General features: G+C 43.0%; 1 protein-coding gene across 6 annotated transcripts in view; it reads right to left on the bottom strand.

Moving 5' to 3' along the window:
* LOC109900721 (protein FAM184A) overlaps window positions 1-1,953 on the bottom strand; it is a 103,297-nt gene extending 101,344 nt beyond the window's left edge. For 5 of the 6 annotated variants that reach the window (XM_031837151.1, XM_031837149.1, XM_020496492.2 and 2 more), the window contains exon 1: window positions 1,228-1,953. In XM_031837151.1, coding sequence (XP_031693011.1) covers window positions 1,228-1,389 — 162 coding nt within the window. In that variant the 5' untranslated portion in view covers window positions 1,390-1,953. The remainder of the gene's footprint in view (window positions 1-1,227) is intronic. The other variant, XM_020496489.2, reaches the window with a different exon arrangement.
* Window positions 1,954-20,216: the final 18,263 nt, after the last annotated feature.

Below are 20,216 nucleotides of genomic sequence, written 5' to 3'. Positions count from 1 at the left end.
TTTTTTCTGCATCACTCATTCAGGTGACTATGAGATTGAAACAAACATCTAATGCTGTGCTGTAAAGCTGAGAAATGTGAAAGTATTGCATCCCAATGAGCTTCAAAATACTGTAGTGTCAACCTACTCGGAATGACACCGCAAACGTTATGAATCAGGACCTTACTGCAGTGAGTAGGAGACAGTGGTTTGACCAAACTAGAGCTTCAGAAACAGACAATGGAGCTGCCTTCTAATGCTTCTTTAGGGCAGGTATGATGTATCCCCTTTCAGACCAATGTCCACTACTGCAATGTTTTGACTGAGTTATGACCTAGACAAGAGGACACTTGCCACTAGTCTTTAAATCAGTTGAAGTCTGTCTGTGTCTGTTTGACAGGGTGGAAAAAGAAAAAGAAATGTCTTAACAGATGAAGCACAGACAGAAGAGAGGGGCTGCTGGGGTGTACAAACAACATGGTCACACACACTTTGGGTTAGTTTGTAGGACAATCCTTTTGGATTGGTTATCAAATGGAAAACCGCAAGGCTAGAGTAGGTAAAATACTAGTCTGGTGTCCTAGTCTGTCTTGTACTTTAGCCAACTCACATATAAAATGTACTGAAATGTGAAACCCTGCCACCAGCAAAAGCTGTGCTCACTTTAAAGGGTTAATAGCCCATACAAGGTCAGGTTCTAGGATCATGTGGAACCACTCTCTTCTTTACTTCAATGGATTTTGCTCCTAGTGTGGATGGGATACTTGCCTCCTAAATTACCTTGTAGCAAAACATAGGCTTTATTAAAAGGGGTAACAATTACATGTTCTCAATTTTAAAATGGCTTTAGGATGTGATCAGCACACACACACACACACAATCATTTCATTCCAGCTGGTGGTATAAACAGCTGTTAGCACCTCGGGTTAAAAGTTATTATTATTGAGCAGTATAAGACACTGAGTAATACAGTAATGGCGTCCCGTGTTCAATTGTATGATTGAATAATACCCATGACCAAACTAGGCATTTCATTTTCTACAGACTTAATGACTACATTAGCTAGCAACATAATTGTTACATTTGCGTTCTGTACAGTCAGAGCATCGATTCGCTGATGGACGATAGGATCGGGGTCAGTTACCTCCTCAGCACCCGAGCCTTGACAGGTGCAGTAGCAGGGTCACAGCACCTGATACAAGGACCCTTGATACCCGAATATCTAAATATAACAGTTACACTCCTTACCTTTGTCAGCTGTGCTATTTTCTTGCTCATTTTGAGGTGCAGATCTTGGGTATATTCCATGGTGATTGTTGATGATGAGCCAGAATTATATTTCCCTGCTCCGGTCGATGGATTGCCAACAGCAGGGCTGTAGTACTGCTGCCAACCCGCTCCAGTCGCCATCTTCACGATCCTTCAAATGTTGTTACTATAAGAATGTGATGTAGCGATCAATGGCACAATGGTCAAAGCAGGTTCTCCTGCAACGGGATCTTTCTCCTCGAAACCGTAAAATAAAACAACATCAAGACATCAATCTTTCAACTGCTGGATATCAATCTCTCATTTTGCGCAGGAAAAAAACGAATGCAATAGCTGCTAGCATAACGTTGTAATATTTGCCCTTATTTGCTGAACCAATTAACACTGCCTACCATCATCATCACAGAAATGTTGCAGTTTCATGAAGAGGTCCTCAGCATTAGCTAACGTTAGATAGCTATCGTTAGGTGTAGCAACAGCATTGGTTTGACCACACTCAAATTCCAGAAATTCGTCGATTTGTATTTGCACGAATGAAAGAGCTTGGTGAATTGATGTTACTCACGTTGAACCCGATATTTTGCACCGGAGAGAGCCGGTCCGAAGAGTGGTTTCTTCAATGCATAACTAGCTATGACAGGCTGAGTGGTTGCTGCACTGCTAAGGACTCGGTTACCATGGATCACTTCAACAGTTTACATGACTGACGTCAGTTCCGTTCGTTTTCACGCTCTCCCCTCAGTTTCATTGATGCGATGAAATATTATTGGTACTGCTACGATGGGGATCAGAGTCAGCGGAAACCTTCACCGCATTTCAATAGTATTAATCAACACATTGTAATTTTTGCATATTTTGGTGATATGGTTCAAGGAGCGAGTGTGTGTGTGTGCGTGTGTGTGTGTGTGTGTGTGTGTGTGTGTGTGTGTGTGTGTGTGTGCGCGCGTGTGTGTCTGTGTCTGTGTAGCCAGATCACACATTTTAGGAGGTGTGTGAGAAGGACAAAGCTGCATATTTTAGGGATATGGTTCATGGCGTGTGTGTGCGCGTGCACGTGCGTGTGGCCAGATCACACATTTTACGAGATGTGTGAGGAGGACAATGCTGTTCATTGATCAAGCCTGCTGCCTGCATGCCTGGAGCACCTATACATAGGAACATTTCCATGGAGCTAGTCTTAAATCGCTGCTGAATATAGTAGGCTAGTAACTAGAGGTCAACCGATTAATCGGAATGGCTGATTAATTAGGGCCGATTTCAAGTTTTCATAACAATCGGAAATCGGTATCTTTGGACACCGATTTGGCTGGTTTAATTTTTTTTACACCTTTTTAAAATATTTAACTTGTCAAGTCAGTTAAGAACACATTCTTATTTTCAATGACGGCTTAGGAACAGTGGGTTAACTGCCTCGTTCAGGGGCAGAACGACAGATTTTCACCTTGTCAGCTCGGGGGATTCAATCTTGCAACCTTACAGTTAACAAGTCCAACGCTCTAACCACCTGCCTCTCATTGCACTCCACAAGGAGACTGCCTGTTACGCGATCGCAGTAAGCCAAGGTAAGTTGCTAGCTAGCATTAAACTTATCTTATAAAAAACAATCAATCAAAATCACTAGTTAACTACACATGGTTGATACTAGTTACTCTAGCGTGTCCTGCGTTGCATATAATCGATGCGGTGCGTATTGTTGCTCCAATGTGTACCTAACCATGAACATCAATGCCTTTCTTAAAATCAATACACAGAAGTATATATTTTTAAACCTGCATATTTAGCCAAAAGAAATCCAGGTTAACAGGCAATATAAACCAGGTGAAATTGTGTCACTTCTCTTGCGTTCATTGCACGCAGAGTCAATGTATATGCAACAGAATTTTACGTAATTATGACATAACATTGAAGGTTGTGCAATGTAACAGGAATATTTAGACTAATGAATGCCACCCCTTAGATAAAATATGGAACAGTTCCGTATTTCACTGAAAGAATAAACGTCTTGTTTTCGAGATGATAGTTTCCGGATTCGACCATATTATTGACCTAAGTCTATGTTATAACTAAGTCTATGATTTGATAGAGCAGTCTGACTGAGCAGTGGTAAGCATTCATTCAAACTTAACTTTTGTGCGTTTTGCCAGCAGCTCTTCGTTGTGCGTCAAGCATTGCGCTGTTTATGGCTTCAAGCCTATCAACTCCCAAGATTAGGCTGGTGTAACCGATGTGAAATTGCTAGCTAGTTAGCGGGGTGCGTGCTAATAGTGTTTCAAACGTCACTCGCTCTGAGACTTGGAGTGGTTGTTCCCCTTGCTCTGCATGAGTAACGATGCTTCGAGGGTGGCTGTTGTCAGTGTGTTCCTGGTTTGAGCCCAGGGAGGAGCGAGGAGAGGGACGGAAGCTATACTGTTACACTGGCAATACTAAAGTGCCTATAAGAACATCCAATAGTCAAAGGTTAATGAAATACAAATGGTATAGAGAGAAATAGTCCTATAATTCCTATAATAACTACAACCTAAAACTTATTACCTGGGAATATTGAAGACTCATGTTAAAAGGAACCACCAGCTTTCATATGTTCTCATGTTCTGAGCAAGGAACTTAAAAGTTAGCTTTCTTACATGGCACATATTGCACTTTACTTTCTTCTCTAACACTTTGTTTTTGCATTATTTAAACCAAATTGAACATGTTTCATTATTTATTTGAGGCTAAATTGATTTTATTGATGTATTATATTATGTTAAAATAAGTGTTAATTCAGTATTGTTGTAATTGTCATTATTACAAATAAATGTACAAAATTGGCTGATTAATCGTATCGGCCTTTTTTGGTCCTCCAATAATCGGTATCGGTGTTGAAAAATCATAATCAGTCAACCTCTACTAACTAGTAACCTCATAACCTCAAACCATAGTCCAATTCATAGTCCTTCCTCTTATTCCTCTTATTCTGTCTGATTTCATTCACTCTCACAGTGGCTGCCTATTTGGCACACAGTTTTAGTTTCCCATTTCACTTATGCTTGGGATGAAAACAGGGAGAAGACACATGTTAGCATTCCCTAAATTGTCATTTAACCTTTTACTGCAGTGGGTCACATAGAGTGTGTCTACTTTGAACTAAAAGTATACACCTCACACCCATGGTTATGGGCTTTAAAAAAACAAGACACCTTGTCAGATATAGAGTTGAAACATAAAATGTTGAGTTTGCATCCCAATATTAGACTTTATATACATCACAGAAGTTTGAAATATAACAAAACCGTTTGACATAAACACCGGATTTTCTGCAGACTTTGTGAAATATTGTTGATTATGAAAAATATGAATACAGTTCCACCCATGAGGCCACAAAAGGGCGATTTGGTCATTTTACTACAGGAAAGGGCTACAACCTCTTAAATGTAATTAAATGTAATCGAAAATGTAATCTATGTAACCCCCAAAATAATTTTTTTTATCAAGAGAGGGCCTTATACAATAGGCTAACTAGTAATGCTGCATACTCCAAGAAAGGTTCAAATCTCACCTTTCTGTTACAAATAGCTATACATTGCTGAGTTGTAGTGACTTTTGAGGACACAAGCTCAAGTACACAGTACAAATTTGATAAAAATATGAAAATATGAAATATTGTATATTATGTATTTCCTATTGATCAAAACTGCATGAATAAGTCTTGAAATGCTTATATATATATAGTACAATAAAACGACTAACAATAAGATTTAGCCTATCACAGTTAATACAACATGACCAAAAACTATAGGCTACTACACCATTACTGCATGTCAGCCGCATGACAGTGAATTGACTGGAAACCAGGTGGTATACGCTCCAAATTGAGTTGTGCTTTGAGGAGAACACTTACATTTTGTCAAGGCAGAGATGAGTAGCCGAGACCGAGGCGCGAGTGGAAAACAGCGGAGGCATCAATTCAGGCTACAAGTGTAGAACTAATGACAATCGCAGAACCTCATTACACTACACGTAACTGTTTTTTAACTGATGTCTCTTTCCAGTCATCAAATTGCGGGTGCACAGTTCATTGTTGGGGTTTGGATGCTGAAATTATGTTGTGAGTGAACGAATGTTCGCGGGTAGCCTACAGGAGCGCCTTTGTTAAGTGATTGTTTAACAATAGCATTAAAATATCATGACTGGTTGTGTTTATTCCACATTAAAAGCCTTAGACGACGTGTCCATAAGGATAGGGGAAGGTAAGCTTTCCATAAAGTATATTTTATTAAATTGCCAAAATTATATACCCAAATCAGCTTTCTCCTTTCTATAGACGACAGAAATAAATAAAACATCATTGGTCTTCTATGCCAGAAAGCATGGTTTGGCCAGAGAGGTTCAATAGCTCCTTAAAAAATATATGTTGATTGTTTTAAATCACATAACCTACAGTCACATAGCCTACAGTCAGAAGGGCAATCATACCAAATAAGATTGTTAAATTGCAACTGTCAGTGAAAAACAGAGAGACCCAGCCAGGCACATAGCTTTTTTTTTTACAATCAAAGAAAAACTGTTTGGAAAGCAAATGGCTATTGCTGTAAAGAGATGACAATGAAAATACTTTCAGTCATCAACATTATTAACTTAATTGTCACCAGCAGAGAACATAGGCCAAGGTGAGTATTCACTTCTTTCATCATTGGGTCAGTCCCACTTTTGTTTGTTTTTGGACAGTAATTTCCTCCTCCAGGTTAGATGGACTTCATATTATATTTGTGTCTCCCCTTTTCGTAGGCCGATTAAATGGATCAGAAAATATTGTTTTTATTGATATGTTTGTTTGTCAGTGTCAGCAGAGTAGGCTACCCTGTTATTTTTGTAGTATTTTTATTTATTTATTTAACCTTTGTTTAACTAGGTAAGTCAGTTAAGAACAAATTCTTATTTTCAATGACGGCCTAGGAACAGTGGGTTAACTGCCTGTTCAGGGGCAGAACGACATATTTGTACCTTGTCAGCTCGGGGATTTGAACTTGCAACGGTTACTAGTCCAATGCTCTAACCACTAGGCTACCCTGCCACCCCATATGAAAAGAAATGCTTGTGTGTTGGGTGTTAAGTATTGGTAAGAAATCAAATCTACTTTCACCTCTGCTTATAACTGTAAAATACATATTTATATATTTAGTGTTAGAGAAAACGTGTATATTTTCTTAAGGTCTCTGTTGATCAAAACGTCTGACCCCATTCCTGTGAATGTCTCACAGAGCTTTAGCTTGGCCTCCTGAACTCATTAGGAACCAGCCTTTCATCTCATATTAATATTGTCCATCTATGACAAACAGAAAGTGTTTTCTGTTTAAAATCAATTAAATATTTTTGATTACTGGCTGTAAATCGATCTCTGAATGTGCTACAGTGACGAACCCACACTCTCCTGCTGCACTATGAGAAGGATTCCAGACAAATGAATTGTTAGTGGCTGTGACATAGGGTTCAGCAAGGGGTTCATGGACAGTCGGAAGGACATCCCAGCTTCAAGTGGAGTCAGATTCCACATCATATTTCACACAGGCAGAAGAGACATCTTCCTGTGTCCGTGAGAATCAGGGCTACCACTCAATGCAATCCATTTCTATGGATTGTACACATATCGATTTATAGGTAAAACCGATATCAAGACCACGCAGGTCTCCAAAAGAGGGGACTTTACATCGAAGAGGTTTTAAAACTCACTTTGCTGCTTTACTACAACATCATCATGTTATGTCATAAAGGTTAACAGCACAGTCCTAGGATATTTGAGACACCTGGGTAGGTTCCTTCAAATCAATACAGCCTAAAAGCTCACAGTGGAATTCTCCCTGGCTCTTTATCCACTGTCTCTGTGCCTCCTGTCTGTGGAGTGAAACAGCTAAAAGGACTGGGAGAAACATCATGGGGGAATCGGGTAGATTGTCCTTAAGAGGCATAGAGACATGGCTGGCACGAAAACCATGACATGGAAAAACATCAATGCTCTAGTTGTAGAGAATGAAATGGTCTTTGAGAGTACAATGTGAGGTGAAAGCATTTGATCCAGGGTTCGGATGGCTTGTTACTTTGTGATCTTGGAATAGGAATCAGACATACTGTAGGCCTTGTGGTTTGGAGCCCCGAGCAGCCACTTGGAGCCGTGTTGATTCTGGTGATTTGTAAATAGGCCACATTCTCATTTAACTTTCTGTTGATTCATAATTTAACAGTCTGCTCTGACTGAGGCATCTCTTGTGGAATTTTTTTCAGAGTTGTGCTTTTTTGTTGGCACATTAGGAGAGGCATGGGGACTGCTAAAAATGTGGGCCGACCAAAATCACTGGCACTGTGAAGACAGATGAGAAATTTGGTGCAGGAGAGAGAAGCACCAGGGATTATGGATTCTGGAGCAGGAGAGAGATACACCGGGGATTATGGATTCTGGAGCAGGAGAGAGATGCACCAGGGATTATGGATTCTGGAGCAGGAGAGAGATGCACCGGGGATTATGGATTCTGGAGCAGGAGAGAGATACACCGGGGATTATGGATTCTGGAGCAGGAGAGAGATGCACCAGGGATTATGGATTCTGGAGCAGGAGAGAGATGCACCGGGGATTATGGATTCTGGAGCAGGAGAGAGATACACCGGGGATTATGGATTCTGGAGCAGGAGAGAGATGCACCAGGGATTATGGATTCTGGAGCAGGAGAGAGATGCACCGGGGATTATGGATTCTGGAGCAGGAGAGAGATACACCGGGGAGTATGGATTCTGGAGCAGGAGAGAGATGCACCAGGGATTATGGATTCTGGAGCAGGAGAGAGATGCACCGGGGATTATGGATTCTGGAGCAGGAGAGAGATGCACCAGGGATTATAGATTCTGGTGCAGTAGAGAGATGCACCAGGGATGATTGATTCTGGAGCAGGAGAGAGATACACCGGGGATTATGGATTCTGGAGCAGGAGAGAGATGCACCAGGGATGATTGATTCTCGAGCAGGAGAGAGATACACCAGGGATTTTGGATTCTGGTGCAGTAGAGAGATGCACCGGGGATTATGGATTCTGGTGCAGTAGAGAGATGCACCAGGGATGATTGATTCTGGTGCAGTAGAGAGATGCACCGGGGATTATGGATTCTGGTGCAGTAGAGAGATGCACCAGGGATAATTGATTCTGGTGCAGTAGAGAGATGCACCGGGGATTATGGATTCTGGTGCAGTAGAGAGATGCACCAGGGATAATTGATTCTGGTGCATTAGAGAGATGCACCGGGGATTATGGATTCTGGTGCAGTAGAGAGATGCACCAGGGATTATTGATTCTGGTGCAGGAGAGAGATGCACCAGGGATTATTGATTCTGGTGCAGTAGAGAGATGCACCAGGGATGATTGATTCTGGTGCATTAGAGAGATGCACCAGGGATGATTGATTCTGGTGCAGTAGAGAGATGCACCAGGGATGATTGATTCTGGTGCAGTAGAGAGATGCACCAGGGATGATTGATTCTGGTGCATTAGAGAGATGCACCAGGGATGATTGATTCTGGTGCATTAGAGAGATGCACCAGGGATGATTGATTCTGGTGCAGGAGAGAGATTCTGTTAGAGATTTATATAGCTGCAGTTTTATTGCTCAAATCAAATCAAATTATTTTGGTCACATACAAAAGGTTAGCAGATGTTAATGCGAGTGTAGCGAATTGCTTGTGCTTCTAGTTCCGACTATGCAGTAATATCTAACAAGTAATCGAACAAATTCACAACAACTACTTTATACACAGAAATGTAAAGGGATGAATAGAATATGTATATATGGATGAGAGATGGCATGCGGCATAGGCAGGATGCAGTAGCTGGTGTAAAATACAGTCTGACAGGATGCTCTCGATTGTGCATCTGTAAAAGTTTGTGAGTAGTTTTAGATGACAAGCCAAATTTCTTCAGCCTCCTGAGGTTGAAGAGTCGCTGTTATGCCTTCTTCACCATGCTGTCTGTGTGGGTGGACCATTTCAGTTTGTCCGTGATGTGTACCGGGGAGTATGGATTCTGGTGCAGCAGAGAGATGCACCGGGGAGTATGGATTCTGGTGCAGTAGAGAGATGCACCGGGGAGTATGGATTCTGGTGCAGTAGAGAGACACACCGGGGAGTATGGATTCTGGTGCAGTAGAGAGATGCACCGGGGAGTATGGATTCTGGTGGAGTAGAGAGACACACCGGGGAGTATGGATTCTGGTGCAGTAGAGAGACGCACCGGGGAGTATGGATTCTGGTGCAGTAGAGAGACACACCGGGGAGTATGGATTCTGGTGCAGTAGAGAGATGCACCGGGGAGTATGGATTCTGGTGCAGTAGAGAGACACACCGGGAAGTATGGATTCTGGTGCAGTAGAGAGATGCACCGGGGAGTATGGATTCTGGTGCAGTAGAGACACACCGGGGAGTATGGATTCTGGTGCAGTAGAGAGATGCACCGGGGAGTATGGATTCTGGTGCAGTAGAGAGATGCACCGGGGAGTATGGATTCTGGTGCAGTAGAGAGATGCACCGGGGAGTATGGATTCTGGTGCAGTAGAGAGATGCACCGGGGAGTATGGATTCTGGTGCAGTAGAGAGATGCACCGGGGAGTATGGATTCTGGTGCAGTAGAGAGATGCACCGGGGAGTATGGATTCTGTCTAGAGCAGAAAAGGGAATGATGAACTGCACTTCATTGTTATTCTCTAAAAGGAGGGTTCCAACAAGGGAGAGGGTTTTTATTCTATGCACGCAAGTACACACACACACACACACACACACACACACACACACACACACACACACACACACACACACACACACACACACACACACACACACACACACACACACACACACACACACAGATAGATAAGCTAGTCATGGGTTAACTTGCTGCTTACTCGTGATGAACTAGATTACTTTCAAAGACTCTTCCTTTCATATTCATAATGAAGGCCATAACCGCGAAACACTAGGCCCACTAAGCTTTGATACAGCAACACAGTACAGTATACATGATATTGGGCTGAATATGCTGCATTATGGCCAACCACTTTAATCTACAGTATATCTATAAGAAAACTGTGGGAGATAAGAGGCTTCAATCAACTGATGGAAGTGTAGTGATGGTTTCCATAGAGAACGCGTTGCCTCTGGGACATGCATCCCGTGCATGTCAGACATCGCTCACTGCCCATTCAGTAGTCACAATGATTCAGTCCTATTCATCACATTAGAGCAGGAACATCAGGGAGTCTTCACTAGCAGTAGGATTTGCCAGAAATAAGGAATAATGCAACTATTCAGACATAATGATTCATTGCCTTCTGTCATGTTAGTGTTCCCAATTGCAGAAACAGTCATGCACCCTAGCCAGTGTTGTTGTTACAATGGAACAGAGTTAGAGTTTGCTAGCTTGTAGTCCTAAAAAACAGAAATGTGATTTCTATGATAAATGCAGAAATAAGGTCTGAGGTTAACACAGGCTTAGGAGAGCTTATACAATTGTTCATTGAGATAATATAAGTCATTTAACATGACTTTAATGAAATATGAATCCTTTATGTGCTTATTTTGATTACATAAATTCATCAAAATTCACAAAAAGTGATCTTAGCTGATAAAGATTATCTCACAGAACACAACGTATAAGATCTCTTAAGCCTGTGTTAACCACAGGCCTTATTTTCTTCATTTATTTCCCCATAGAGCTCACCAGCTTGTAGTCCTTAAAAAGTAAATTAGTTACTCCTGGTTCGTTCAGCCATTCCTGTGGGGGAATGAATGGTATTTGGGATAAACACAGACTACAAGCTTATGAGATAATATCACAGTTAACATGGCCTTTATGAATTATGAAGCCTTTATTTTCTTAATGTGATTATGTAAATGCTTCAAAATTCACAAAAAGTGACGTTAGCTGATAATCTCATAGAATGTAACATATAAGATCTCCTAAGTCTCTGTTTACCGCAGACCTTATTTTCTGCATATATCCAAAAACCCTCCAAAAACAAATAGGCTTTGACCGACGAGTCATGGTGAAGTTAGTGCCTACAAAAAGACACCATTACTACAATATTTCTCTCTATAGGAGGAACCTGGCTCTGTCCTTGGACGATAGGACAGTCTGATTGGTACTGCACTGATCCGTTGGTAGCCAATAGCTTGTGAATGTGCTGCAGCTGGTGTCATGGCTGCTCCCGCTCTCCCCCCCCCCCCCCCCCCCCCCCCCCCCCCCGGGCGCTTGAGGGTGCCAGACTGCCTATCATCTCCTATCCTCCATTACGCACACCTGCCTTCCCTTGTCACACGCATCAGCAATATTGGACTCACCTGGACTCACTCATCATCTGTTATTGCCTCCCCTATATTTGTCAGTTCCCCAGCTCTGTTCCCCGCTTCTGCATGAATTGTTTTTTGTCTGATTTACTAGTTTGCTGACGCTGTTCCTGTCTCGTTCCATGTCCGTTCCTCATTAAATGTTTGACTCCCTGTACCTGCTTCGTCTCTCCAGCGTCAACTCATGTGACAGCTGGCCCTGAAAGGTCACGGTGTTAACATAAAAAGTAAGTGGCAGACATTTCTCTAGCCTTACCAGTCTTGTACACTGTATATTTTCTCCAGGACCTCTAGACGATTCATGGGGTCCCTGCTTCAACCTTGTGGACTCATCAGTTAGTCTGTGCTGTGTGCTGCGATAGTTCCCTCCGGAGGTGTGTTCTAGTGGTTTGCACCAGACAGGTGTGACATCTGTCATCATTGTCCCGGTGCTGACATTTACAGCACCCACAGACTAACCCCAGCATACTCCAACAACTGACCCCACTGCCCTCTGGTTAAATGCAAGTGATCAACCTCTCTTGGGTGAGGCAGCACAGGGTGTGGAAGGATTGCCAAGACGATGGCTGCTCTCCCAGTGCCTGACTGAAAAGGCCCTGTACTGAAGATGATATACTGCTGCTGTACAGCTGCTGCTATGAGCCTTTAGAGAGTGGCATCAACGCTACTTATCCACCTTCCTCATCTGCCTGCATGAACCAGTGATACTCATCGAACTGAGCAACCATCTCACCTCACCTTGGTCAGCAGCACAGCCACTCCAGTGATGGAGAGAGCTCATTTCTCTCGGGCCAGGCCTGAACACAGAGGTAATCAGGATTCCACTGGTCATGTCTGGGCAGGTTGCCTTTGATTTTCTCCAGATGGCTCTGTGACATTCATTTGCAAGGGAGAGGTTATGTGATGGAACAGCCTAAATGGCATCCTTGGGACGTCCTTACTCTGACGTCACGTCATTGAAGTTGAAATGTAAAAGGTTAAGGTAAGGGTTAGGAAAGGGTTATGATTAAAGGTAGGGGTTACGGTTAGGGATAGGGTTAAGGGTAGGGAAGTCCCAAACATCCCGGATAGCACTAACCGTTATGTAATAGCAGGAAAGCATGAAGAAAATGTGTTTCCTAACATCACTCAATTAATAAGCATCCCATCACATCAGGATTGTGATCTGCAGTGAATTTATTCAAGGGTGGTACAAAACTACAATGCAACAGCAAACTATGTCGGATTGATTATACTATCCAAAGGGCAAGCATTGTCCATGGCCAGTACCAGAGAGATGGAATCTCCTATACCATTACTAATGGTGCCTGCCTGGAGAGGGTATTGTACAGTTAATTAGAGGATTGCTGAAAAAGGAAATTCTATGGAAGAGCGAGTTGGGGCTTTCTGAAGAGAAGGGCATACTCAATATAATGCACACCCTCCCCGATTACAAGGCTCCTGGGAACTGTTGGAGATTTATATAGATGCAGTTTGATTGCTTGTATCTATGGAATGATAGAGAGGGCATACAGTGCATTGACAAAATAGTTTTTTTTTTGGGCCATAAATGGATTCAAGCGTTTCTTCTGGCCTAACGTACAATATGACACATGTCCCCATAATAACAATAGATTGTCTAGTCATGAAAATCATCTTGGGAGATACAATTACTGTATTTGGGGGAAAATGTACTTGCAATGAAACACACTACTCCTCTAATGAAGATTCACCATAATACAGCCAATGCATTCCTACATGTGTACGTACAGGTTAACAATATCTATGTTGCTGGGAGTGGAACATGGGGGATTCCCCCACCTAATTACAGAATAAATATAATCAAAATAGTAGCTAGAGCAGTCCCAAACTGTTGTCTGTGGTACTTCCTTACACAGCCCCAGTCCTCTCAGCACCAAAGCTGTTGTAGGTCTGTGTGAGCAGAGGAGGCTCTCCTGTGACACACCAGGGGACGACGTCAAACTTCAAAGCAACCGTCACAGGGTCCAACTCCCCATAGCATGGTCTCCTGACGGGGATGAGGAGACACCCTCGGTATGACTACCACATTTTTCATTTAAAATGCACACTTAAATATGAAGGGAGCATCATATTAATTAAGAATTAAGTGCCAAAAATATGTTTTCATGATAATATGGCAGTGTGCACACGCCTCGCTGAAATATTTGGTTGTATGTCATGTCACCACAAGGCACAGGTGGCACCTTAATAGTAATGGCTGAAATGGAATTAATTGAATGGTATCAAACACATCAAATAATACTCCATTACAGTCATTATTATGAGCCGTCCTCCCCTCACCAGCCTCCTGTGCTACAAGGGACACTTACACAGCGATGAATAATGCATGTGTACAGCGCTCTGCACTTTGGGCAAATGTCAAGATGATGGGACCATGTAGCATTGCACTGTGTGACACTGCCAACAGGTCAGGATGCTCTGTTGCAGTGCCAGGTCCCTGGTGTAAGACATTGCCACTCTTAGCTTTCACCAAATCTGCTACATTATGAAGCAGATGGACGCACATACGCTCACGCACACACTAACTCTCACAAACACGCCCGGGTTAGGTTATGGTTAGGGTGAGGGTTGAGCATGGATGTGGACATGAAAGTAGGGTTAGGATTATATAAGGGAATATTGGAGAAATATTTGACTCGTGGTGCAGGAACCCGCTTCCAGGTAGCTCCTGCTCAATTTAACCACTGCAAACAAACACACACCCTCTATGGACAACTGCATCCATATTAATTCTCCTCTTGCACTCTATGTTCTCTGAGAGTCTGTCACTGGGTCTCCTTAGGGGATGACATGAAACATGCAGAGAGAGAGAGAGAGAGAGAGAGAGAGAGAGAGCAAAATAAAAGGATTGCTAAACTCACATATAAACTCAGCAAAAAAGAAACATCCTCTCACTGTCAACTGCGTTGATTTTCAGCAAACTTAACATGTGTAAATGTTTGTATGGACATAACAAGATTCAACAACTGAGATATAAACTGAACAAGTTCCACAGACATGTGACTAACAGAAATTGAATAATGTGTCCCTGAACAAAGGGGGTGGGGGGTCAAAATCAAAAGTAACAGTCAGTATCTGGTGTGGCCACCAGCTGCATTAAGTACTGCAGTGCATCTCCTCTTCATGGACTGCACCAGATTTGCCAGTTCTTGCTGTGAGATGTTACCCCACTCCTCCACCAAGGCACCTGCAAGTTCCCGGGCATTTCTGGGGGGAATCTCCCTAGCCCTCACCCTCCGATCCAACAGGTCCCAGACGTGCTCAATGGGATTGAGATCCGTGCTCTTCGCTGGCCATGGTAGAACACTGATATTCCTGTCTTGCAGGAAATCACACACAGAATGAGCAGTATGGCTGGTTGCATTGTCATGCTGGAGGGTCATGTAAGGATGAGCCTGCAGGAAGGGTACCACATAAGGGAGGAAGATGTCTTCCCTGTAACGCACAGCATTGAGATTGTCTGCAATGACAACAAGCTCAGTCCGATGATGCTGTGACACACCGCCCCAGACCAAGATGGACCCTCCACCTCCAAATCGGATCCCGCTCCAGAGTACAGGCCTCTATGTAACGCTCATTCCTTTGATGATAAAGGCGAATCCGACCATCACCCCTGATGAGACAAAACCACGACTCGTCAGTGAAGGACACTTTTTGTGTCTGGTCCAGCGATGGTGGGTTTGTGCCCATAGGCAACGTTGTTGCCGGTGATGTTTGGTGAGGACCTGCCTTACCACAGGCATACAAGCCCTCAGTCCTGCCTCTCTCAGCCTATTGCGGACAGTCTGAGCACTGATGGAGGGATTGTGCATTCCTGGTGTAACTCGGGCAGATGTTGCCATCCTGTACCTGTCCCGTGGGTGTGATGTTCGATCCTGTGCAGGTGTTGTTACACGTGGTCTGCCACTGCGAGGACGATCAGCTATCCGTCCTGTCTTCCTGTAGCGCTGTCTTAGGCGTCTCACAGTATGGACATTGCCATTTATTGCCCTGGCCACATCTGCAGTCCTCATGCCTCCTTGCAGCATGCCTAAGGCACGTTCACGCAGATGAGCAGGGACCCTGGGCATCTTTCTTTTGGTGTTTTTCTGAGTCAGTAGAAAGACCTCTTTGGTGTCCTAAGTTTTCATAACTGTGACCTTAATTGACTACCGTCTGTAAGCTGTTCGTATCATAACGACTGTTCCACAGGTACATGTTCATTAATTGTTTATGGTTCATTGAACAAGCATGGGAAACAGTGTTTTAAACCATTTACAATGAAGATCTGTGAAGTTATTTGAATTATTATGAATTATCATTGAAAGACATGGCCCTGAAAAAGGAAAAAGGGACGTTTCTTTTTTTGCTGAGATTATATATATATATATATATATATATATATATATATATATATATATATATAGAGAGAGAGAGAGGCAGAGAGAGAGAGAGAGAGACAGCAGTGCCGTTGGCCCATGATGCATGCCATTCCAACACTATGGTCAGAGCAGAATGCCACAATGCTGCTTCAGTATCTAGGACACACAACCACAGGCGTAGCCCACCCTTATAGCTGGCACACTATCTGGGGTCTGTCAGCAAGACAAGTGTGACGGTCTCATTCCTCCATCTCTTCCATGGACGGAACAGCTCACACGGTGCCCTGACACACAGCTCTCTCCCCACTCATCACATTCAGAGGGGACAATTAGCTGAAGTCTGGTGAATCTGGTGATCATCTAATTACTACTGGCACCACCATCTATCTCGTTAACTGGAGAACTGTGTCCATTACTCAGCTGGTGGTTTGTCCCCAACCTTAAGAGTTAGAGTGGAACTTTTAATATTGGTTAAGGTGGTATTGTAAGGAAACATACTTCTATCTGTCTCTCAGTACCCTGTTCTCATTGGCAGTCAGAGAAGGACTGATTGTGAGTTGTGATCTGAGCTCGTGACTCCACTCATTTTGAATGTACATTGCGACGCACCCTGTCTATGGCCCCTTGTCGACATAGATGAGGTCATTGCTAATTGATGCCATGATAGAGCTGCAGACTCAACTCATCCAATTAACACATCACTCCAATAATTGATTGGGCTGAAACAGCCCATGGGCGGACATGGTCAAATGAAAGTTGTGCTCAGAACATCTTCCAGCAGAATTTTCTGCTTTGGTCCTAATAAAACATAAGGTCTCCCTGTCTCTCATTTCTCAGCACATTATAGCAGAACAGTCATCAAATATTAAGACATGAATAGGCATTTAATTTATCTGTCAGGCACCAAGGTCTCATCAAATGTCACTGTTCCCTGTTTATTTATCTTTTCTCTTCCTGCTCCCTTCGATAATCTTAGTATGCTGTCCTCTAGAGCACAGGGCAGAGGTTCAAAAAAGCACTGAAGCTAAAACAGATGGAGAGAGCCCTGGGGTGTTTTAGTACCCAGGATGCTGTTTAGAATGGATCGTGTGCCCTGGAGGGCGTGTGTGTGTGTGTGTGTGTCCTGCAGAGACTGGAAGGCTGTGACGGATTATATTAGGCGCTCAGAACACAGGACGAAGATGAAAACTGTAATATTCATAGACAACAACAGAGACAGTAAAGCACAGACCTCTAATAAAACACTGACAGTTACTTCACACGTATCCCCAAGTCCCAACACACAAATCCCCTACCTACATGAGAGCTGCCTGCCAGGCAGCATGAGTCATCTCAATGTGCATAATCTTTTCATTTCCCCCAAGTCGTCCCAATAATCTGCTGAACTCTATTAGCTCTCTCAGATCGCTGATGTGTCATAGTGTGAACTGAGCCTTAGCCACTCTGGTCTAGATACCACACAATATACACTCCTCCCTCAAAAAGCAACCTCCCTCCCTGTCCTCCCCACTCCTTCTCGGAGCCTCATCCAATGGGAACGCCACAGGAAAGCATCCTCGGCTTCATCCCAGACTCAGTGGGACACGGGCTGTAACCTGACAGCAAATACAGAATAAGCTCCATGCTGATTTGCATAAAGGAAAAACACATTAAATTGACTTCTTCAAAAAGCAATTTGCAAATAAGATACACATTCAGCAGATGATATACTGAATGTCTCTCTGCGTAGCTATTTCATTACCTTGTCTTTCACTTATACTAGTCTTGATAGGAATTATGGATAGGAAAATAGGAAAATAGTTGTGTTGAACATTGTCAATCGTGTATATTTTTTTTAACCAATATTCAGAACATGGAGAAAATTAAAGAGAGTGGCTTCCCTGGTGGCTCTGATCTGTAGAACAGTTAGACAGTTATAAATCAAGTCAACATTTAGACTGCAGAGGAGAGAAAGGAGAATGGGTATCTGAAAAAGGAGAACTGGACATCATTAATAAACTGAAAAAAGTTTCAAAATTCACTTTTAGGTATTCACTTAACATCAATTAGTAAAAATAAACAATACAAATGAATTGTCTAGTCAAGCACAGGCGTGAATCCAACCACCAGCCCAGCATAAAATGTTTGACGTGTCTCTTAGTTTGTTTTCATAACCTTTTGATTGCTCACATCAGGCCTAAAATAATGCATTTCCAATATACTGTATCAGTAGTAGTTTTGCTGGATGCTGGTTAATCCTCTCTAATGCCTGCAATCCCGGTCAATCCCCGTAGCTCCAACAGCTGTGTGACTGTGGCTCCCAGATTAGAGCACTACCCATGGAGCGGCAACACACTGATGCATAGCAGCCCCTGCTGGAGCACAGTTCATATCAGCCCCGCGGTGTCAGTGATACTGCATAAACATATTTTTCCCTCCTGGGCGAATGTTTAATGACTATTTCAATTCAGAGGTTCACCTCTCCAGAAAACACACAAAAACAAACAACAAATAATAGAAAATGTGTAGAACAACAGACATCGAGGTAGACAAGTCTTTAGAGGTATGGTAAAGAGGATAAGTATTGAACAATCACTAAGGACTAATATACATGCATAATCAGCTATAAATATCAAGTATATGGCCAAAGAGACATTTAGTTGGTCTAGGTTGGAAATAGTTCACTTTACTGAACAAAAATATAAATGCAACATGCAACAATTTCAAAGGTTTTACTGAGTTACAGTTCATATCAGGAAATCAGTCACTAGGAATAAATAAATTAGGCGTTAATCTATGGATTTCACATGACTGGGAATATAGATACCTTAAAAAAAGTGGATCAGAAAACCATTCAGTATCTGGTGTGACATCTCCTTCTCATAGAGTTGATCAGATTGTGGTCTGTGGAATGTTGTCCCCCTCCTCTTCAATGGCTGTGCGAAGTTGCTGGATATTGACGGGAACTGGAACACGATGTTGTACACGTCGATCCAGAGCATCCCAAACATGCTCAATGGGTGACATGTCTGGTGAGTATGCAGAGTATGCAGGTGAGTATGCAGCTTCCAGTATTTGTGTACAGATCCTTGCAACATGGGGCTGTGCATTGTTATTCTGAAACATTAGACGATGGCGGTGGATGAATGGCACGACAATGGGTCTCAGGAACTCGTCATGGTGTCTCGGTGCATTCAAGTTGCCATTGATAAAATGCAATTATGTTTGTTGTCTGTAGCTTATACCATAACCCCACCGCCACCATGGGCCACTCTTTCACAACGTTGACATCAGCAAACTGCTCGCCCACACGACGGCATACATGTGGTCTGTGGTTGTGAGGGCAGTTGGACGTACTGTCAAATTATCTAAAATGACGTTGGATGCAGCTTATGGTAGAGAAATGAACATTCATATTCTAGCTCTGGTGGACATTCCTGCAGTCAGCATGCCAATTGCACGCTCCATCAAAACTTGAGACATCTGTGGCATTGTGTTGTGTGACAAAACTGCACATTTTAGAGTGGTCAGACTCCCGAGACGGGCACATCGTGCACCACTCCCCAGTATACTTCTCGCCAATGTCCAGTCTCTTGACAACAAGGTTGATGAAATCCGAGAAAGGGTAGCATTCCAGAGGGACATCAGAGACTGTAACGTTCTTTGCTTCACGGAAACATGGCTCACTGGAGAGATGCTATCGGAGTCGGTGCAGCCAGCTGGTTTCTCCATGCATCGCGCCGACAGAAACAAACATCTTTCTGGTAAGAAGAGGGGCGGGGGCGTATGCCTTATGGCTAACGAGACGTGGTGTGGTCACAAAAGCATACAGGAACTCAAGTCCTTCTGTTCACCTGATTTAGAATTCCTCACAATCAAATGTCGACCGCATTATCTACCAAGGGAATTCTCTTCGATTATAATCACAGCCATATATATTCCCCCCCAAGCAGACACATCGATGGCTCTGAACAAACTTTATTTGACTCTTTGCAAACTGGAATCCATACATCCTGAGGCTGCATTCATTGTAGCTGGGGATTTTAACAAGGCTAACCTGAAAACAAGACTCCCTAAATTGTATCAGCATATCGATTGCGCAACCAGGGCTGGAAAAACCTTGGATCACTGCTATTCTAACTTCCGCGATGCATATAAGGCCCTGCCCCGCCCTCCTTTCAGAAAAGCTGACCACGACTCCATTTTGTTGATCCCCGCCTACAGACAGAAACTAAAACAAGAAGCTCCCA

Source organism: Oncorhynchus kisutch, linkage group LG12, assembly GCF_002021735.2.
Source record: "Oncorhynchus kisutch isolate 150728-3 linkage group LG12, Okis_V2, whole genome shotgun sequence".
Classification (NCBI taxonomy): domain Eukaryota; kingdom Metazoa; phylum Chordata; class Actinopteri; order Salmoniformes; family Salmonidae; genus Oncorhynchus; species Oncorhynchus kisutch.
This window is presented reverse-complemented; position numbering and strand designations above follow the sequence as displayed.